At 57.5% G+C, this 5,994-nt stretch overlaps 1 protein-coding gene across 2 annotated transcripts; it reads right to left on the bottom strand.

The window, feature by feature from the left end:
• Positions 1-768: 768 nt before the first annotated feature.
• On the bottom strand, positions 769-2,545 carry LOC135975794 (maestro heat-like repeat-containing protein family member 1). Of its 2 annotated transcripts, XM_065568288.1 has the most exons (4): positions 2,407-2,545; positions 1,879-1,984; positions 1,576-1,671; positions 769-941 (listed from the first exon to the last, which is right to left on the bottom strand). In XM_065568288.1, the coding sequence occupies exons 2-4, from the start codon at positions 1,978-1,980 to the stop codon at positions 822-824; spliced, it is 318 nt and encodes a 105-aa protein (XP_065424360.1). In that variant the 5' UTR covers positions 1,981-1,984; positions 2,407-2,545; the 3' UTR covers positions 769-821. The 2 variants fall into 2 exon arrangements, with proteins under 2 accessions (XP_065424360.1, XP_065424361.1); XM_065568289.1 differs by lacking the exon at positions 2,407-2,545 and having other exon boundaries at positions 1,879-2,370.
• Between the last annotated feature and the right edge of the window lie 3,449 nt (positions 2,546-5,994).

Raw genomic sequence — 5,994 nt, forward strand, 5'->3', positions numbered from 1 at the left:
CCCAGGAGGGAGTAGGTGACAGGGAGAGAGACACACACACATTTGTCCTTCTGGTTGCAGGGCTTGTGTCCTTCCAATCCCATTGGTGGCTGCACAGTGGCAGAGTCCTCGCTGCGTGCCCGGCCCAACAGAATTGCAGGGCGTGGTGTGGAACACAGAAAGAGATAGAGAGACTCATCCTCCAGCCGGGGTCAGTCTGAGAGAAATTGGCTGGGGTCCCAGTCTCACTCTTCTAGCGGGTGCCATTTCCCAGCTGGGTTCCTTACCCCTCTGGTGCAGCAGCAGCTGGTAGAGCCGGTAAACCCCCTCCCTGGCCTGCCGGCTGATGTCCTTGGCTGGGTCACTGACGGACAGAGCCAGCTGTGCCATGTGGTGACCCATCCTGGGGAATTCGGCTGAGTTCTAATGGACGGGAGAGGGAGAGGGGACTCCATCAGCATTTTCCTGTCAGCTCCCAGTCCCCCCCGGGCCAGGACTCTCCTTCCCCTCAGCCCCTCTGCAGGAGATGCTAGAGCCAGACCCTTAATTTCCTCTGCCCCCAAGGAAGCCTGGAGCACAGGGCTGTGGGCAGGGCCCTCCATGAGGACTTGCTTCCCCAGCTGCTCCAGGATGACAGGGAGGCATGAACCTGGAGCACAGTCCCCTTAAAAGCCCAGAGTCACCACTTAACTAGGACAAGAAGAACTTGACTCAAGCCAGGCTCACTCTCTGCTCTGACTCTGTCTCCCCAAGAGGAACACTCCTAACCCACAGCCCCTGCAGCAGCAGATCCTACAGCCCGTCGAGCCAGATCACCTACGCCTGGAGTCAGGAAGCTGGGGTCAGAGGTCACTTATGTCAAACTCAGGGAGGGTGATGGTGAATCTGAGCAGGGCCGTGCTGCTCTTAACGGCCCTGGCTCTCTCTCGCGGCACCCTGGACACGATCCAGTAGTTAATGTGCTGTGGGGAAAGGAGGCAGATCAGGATCAATGGGCAGGTGCACGTATTGTGGAAATGAGACACAGACACACACCCATTCCCAGGGGGCTGAGACATTGTGCGCAGGGTGGAATATCTGATTCATTGATTGCAGAGCTTTGGAAGGGGATTGTTGCCCGCAGGACGATTCTTGAATCCTGCAGGTCACAACTTGTCATTGTCTCTCTAGACTGGAACAATGTTCAGTGTTGGGGCTGGTCCCATCCTCCCTGCACTCCTGATTCCTGAACAATCCCCTCAGAAATCTCAGGGCCCGTCGGAGAGACGGGCTGATTCTCTGGGGCCCTCCTGTTTCTCTAGGAAGGAGCCTGTGACTCTTCTCTGAGGACCCTCTTCTGGATCTCCCAGGAGGGGTTCAGACTCTCACTCCCCAAGCCAGCCAGGGGCCCTGTGGTTAGTGCTCAACACAACCAGGCAGAGCTCTGGCTTGAAGTCCCAGCTCCTTCCTCTGTCCTTCAAGGAGGAAGGGCCTGACACTGCATTGCACTGACTGCCCTGACCAAGGATGCCCACGGGGGCTCAGCTAGGAGGACAGACTGGAAAATGGATCTAAGAGTGAAGGTAAAATTGCCCCCACCCCTCTCATCGGGCTCACCTCCAAGATGTACTGGAGCCTGTCGGTGTCTGGGGACTCTGCCAGCAGGTTCCCCAGCATGGCGTCCAGGAGGTCTGGCAAGACCCTAGGCAGATCCTGAAAGCAAGGGAGAGCCATGGGTCAGAGTTAGGGAAACTGGGGCTACACCTGCCACAGGATGGGAAGTGGGGTCTCTGGGAAGCACTGGTGAGACCCCAAACACATATCCTGGCCTCTCTCATTCACATCCCACTGCAGGCAATTAGCAAGGATTCATGGCAGGATGACAGCTGGCTCTTCAATCCATGACTTTAGCTGATCTACCTGCACTTGGGTGGTGTCCTTCTCCATGCCCAGGGTGAAGACGGCGTGCAGGGCAGCTCGGAGGAGGTGGGTCTCCAGCTCTGGCTCCAGGGCAGGTGTCATGGTGCTGGCAAGAGAGAGGAGCCGGCATTAGACTGTGCAGTGCGGGGATGGGACTGGCACCAACATGCAGGTGAAACTGCAGGGAAATAGGCACAGGCTGGCGAGAATGGAAACTGAGGCACCGAGCCAGGGAATGACAAGGCCAAGGTTTCTCAGACAGACAGTGGCAGGACAGGAATAGCACCTGTTCCCTGGACCCTGCTGCCCCTCCTGTATCTGATCCTGGGTGTGAGCCTCTCCCCAAAGCCGTTGCAATGTTACTGGAGTGAAAAGAACAGCCCAGCCAGGAGAGAGTGAACCTTCCCCCCACCTCTGCCAGAGGAGCCACCCTTGGGCGGTGACCTGGGAGTGGGAGGGGCAGTGACTCCCAGCCCTGGGCCTGAGCAGCACTGGGGTTAGGGGAACCGGGCGGGAGGGTCTCGGTACCTGAGGTTGCCCACAGCAATCAGGGAGTTAGCGAGGACGGCGCCGGGTGGAGAGTTATCAGGCAGCTCCTCAATGAGCTCCTGTGAGACCCAACGGAGACAAAGGAGCGTGTGAGATTCGGGCCACACTGACACTTCTCAGTGAGGAGATTACACAGCCAGGGCCCCACACAGCCAGCAGGATCCCCCCACCTGCCCCCCGCTCCTCCGATTCCTGCCCAATAGTGACCACTCTCCGAGTTTCTCCCGTCTCTTCTCCCCAGTCTTCAGCCCCAGCAATCCCTGCCCTCTGCTGCCCCTCCAGCACCAACAATCCCCCATCCATTGGCCTGGGAAGACCCCTGCCCCTCCCATGTCTCTGTCTTTCCTCCAGCTGCTGGGCACCGTGTCTCGCTCACCACAATCCTCTCCGCCACAGCCGCCTTGCAGCAGTGCGGCTCCAATGTGTCCTGCCCTCTCTGCTGTGCAGCGAGACGCGGGGTGGATGGCGAGCAGGAACACGAGCTGCTGGGCCTCCTCCTGCACCCACCAGGAGTGGGGTTGGGGAGAGAGAGCCAGTTAGCCAGGGACCTCCCTGTCCCCACACAGCAGCTGCAGGACTCAGGCCTGAATGGGGGATAGTGGGGACCTGCCCATTGTCCAAATCACCCACCACTCCACCACAAGCAGGGTCAGGAACTGGGACAGTGCCTGTGGGGGGAGGAGACCCGGCTGGTGTGTGACAGACACCCCCACCTCTGGGGTCCCAGATCATGGAGGAGAAAGGTCCCCATTAGGGCTGGTGGATCATCAGGGACAAGACCCTCTGCAGGGGGTCAGGTGCTGGGAAGGGGCAGGACAGTCTCGGTTCCAGCACAGCTGGGATACGTTTGTACCTTTTCTCCACCTTGGAGCTGCTCTCGGCTGTTATTGAGAGCAGCCTCCTCTGTGGCCACGTCCACCCATTCCTCCTCCTCGTCCCCTGAGTCCCTGGCGGTCCCTGCACCAGGGAGAGAAGGGGACAGGGTGACGCCTGCTGCCACTTGGGGGAAGGACAGGGGCACGATGGGGCAATGTGTCCCCTTCCCACCTCCGGGACCCAGGGCAGATCGGGCCCCACACTCCCCCCTCTCAGTGATGCCTTCAGCCCCCAACTCCTTCAGGAGCCCATAGCAAAGAGACCCCCCCACGCTGTCCTGGACTCCCTGAGAGGTGCCTCCCCCCAACTGGAGCACCAAGGACCAAAGTGGCAGCATCTAGTGTTAGTGGGGTTCATGTGGCTCAAGCCAGACCCCTGGGCTGGGGACCCGCCCCCATAGCACTGATCGAGGGCCTGGGCCCAGGGTGTTCACAGCCCCGCCCTCACCTCTCTCTGAGCCCAGCCTGACTCCTCACCTAGAACAAAGCAGCGGTGCCCATCGGCCTCGCTGCTGCCCGAGTCCCAGGCACTGCTGCTGTCCCATGGGGAGCGGGCCGAGCTGCTGGTGGTGGGACAGGGATCCTCCACCTCCTGCCCTGGGGAGGCTGGAAGGTCCTCAGTGACCGGGCAGGGCGATGCCTCCTGCTGGGAATCAGGGCTGGGCTCCTGGGGCCGCTGCTGCCCACACAACATGCCCCAGAGTCACCCTGCCCGGCTCCCCTCCTGCGCTGGGTCCTGCCTGCCCAGCCGCAGCCTGGCCCAGCTCCATTTCGACCTGGCCTCTCCCACCTCGGCGCCTGCGCTGGGAGTGGGTTTTCTCCGCCAGAAGGCTGGGCACTCCCACCTCCTGGCCTGGCCGGGAGCTCCTTCCCCGCCAGTGGGGACGGAGGAGCCGCTTCGCTCCTGGGGAAGATGGCAGCTGCTTCCCTCAGGCTCTGGGGCCACCTGCAGAGCCTTCTTCCTGAACATCCTCAGGAGCCTGGCCATCCTGGAACCGAGCGGGGAGCGGGCGTGAGTCTGGGGTCAAGGCAGCCTCTGACTAACCAGCCTGTTTGGTCCCTCCCCATCCCTGCCCCAGCCAGAGCAGCTCCTCCTCCCACCATAGGGGTGCATGTAATCCAATCTACACGCACTGGCAGGAGTTCATTGCATGATCTGCTTCCTGCTGTTTGGTTCTGGGCTGTTGGAGTACGGGCTTGCAAGCATCTGTGCACACATATTATACTAATTGCATCTAGACCACATCTCCCTAGTTTGTTTGTGAGAATGTCCTTATTAACACCAAGATGGATCACATCTACTGTTTACCCACCTCCACTAGGCCCGTAACCCTGCCAAAGAAGGAGCTAGGATTGGTTTGGAATGATTTGTTCTTGACAAGTCCATGCTCACTAGTCCTAAGAACCAAATTGTCCTGCAGGTGCTGACAAACTGATTGTTTAATAAGGAGTTCCAGTATCTTTCCAGGTATGTTAATGGATGGGAAGACGTTCTTTTTCAGGGATCTCTGACGAGAACTGGGGCACAGCACTTAGTTTGTTGAGGCCATAAAATGGAGACAGGCACCTCTTCTCTCCTCCCAGCACCCCAGATACCTAAAAAGGTGGGACTCACATCCCTCAATGGGCTTTAAAAAAGACAATGGTTACAATGTGGCCCCGACCATTTCTGGTTTCTGCAGACTAGATGTTTTAGCAAAGTTTAGAATTCCTTGGTGCTCAACACCGTGAAACTCCCCTTTCTCCTTCACAAAGGGCTTTAACGCCCCTTATCTCACCGAGGCTCTCGACTGCCCAAAGTTGGAGAATTGTCCCTGTTCCCATTGCAGAGCACCCCCCACGACACACACACAGAGTCCTCCTGGTGGTGGGAGGGGAACAGAGGAAAGGACAGAAGATGTAAGAGATGAAGAGAAAGGAGGGAGGGATGGAGGAAAAGGTAAAACAAAAAGGACAAACCCTAATGTCCCCAGTGATTCTAAGGGACAAAATCCCAGGTGGGGAATAAAATTCGACCACCTTAAGCTAGTGTTTTCCATGCCTAGAATTCAGCTGGTGCCAGATGCATAAGACTGAACAGGTTCCAAACCTCTCGGAGGCTCTTACCTTCTAAACAGGGATGTCTGTTTTCTAGTAAAATCAGGAAAAACAAAAGAGAAAACTCAAAAGAGGTTCCTCCTGGTGCTCATATACGTGAACCTAAATACTCTCTCAGTCCTCAAAGAGAGAGACCTCGAGAAGGAGACTTGCTGAAGCAAAGCTACAGGGGACTCTGAGGTTTCCCTGGCCCTGCGCCCCTGTCCTGCCTGGCTGATGTCAGCATCTCTCTGTGAGGTCACCACCTCCCCAGCACCTTTGACCAATAGGCTGAAGTCCTGCAAAAGGCCTTTGTGATGTCACTGCCACACCCACCCCTCCCCCGCAGTGCTAATGTTCTTCCGCAGGCCAGACACTTTGGAGGTTTGAGCTACTCCCTGTGGATCACCCCACTCACTGAGTGTTCATTCTAGGAAGCAAGCCAGCTAGACAGTAAAACATCACAAGCTGCTCCCAATACTATACTCGGTTTCTCAGAAATGAGTAGACTTTATGGGCAGAAGAGACAGTTAGAGCATCTAATCTGACCCCCTGCATATCACAGGCCTCCTGTCTACCACAATAGCTACTGTTGGGGTAAACACATTCCAGAAAG

This window comes from Chrysemys picta, chromosome 15, assembly GCF_011386835.1.
Source record: "Chrysemys picta bellii isolate R12L10 chromosome 15, ASM1138683v2, whole genome shotgun sequence".
Classification (NCBI taxonomy): Eukaryota; Metazoa; Chordata; order Testudines; family Emydidae; genus Chrysemys; species Chrysemys picta.

Coding starts and splice junctions, on each gene's coding strand:
- LOC135975794 (XM_065568288.1), bottom strand. CDS start 1,980: ATGACACCTGCCCTGGAGCCAGAGCTGGAGACCCACCTCCTCCGAGCT. Junction 1,672..1,878: donor AGGACACCACCCAAGTGCAG/GTAGATCAGCTA, acceptor CCTTGCTTTCAG/GATCTGCCTAGGGTCTTGCC. Junction 942..1,575: donor GGCTCCAGTACATCTTGGAG/GTGAGCCCGATG, acceptor CTTTCCCCACAG/CACATTAACTACTGGATCGT.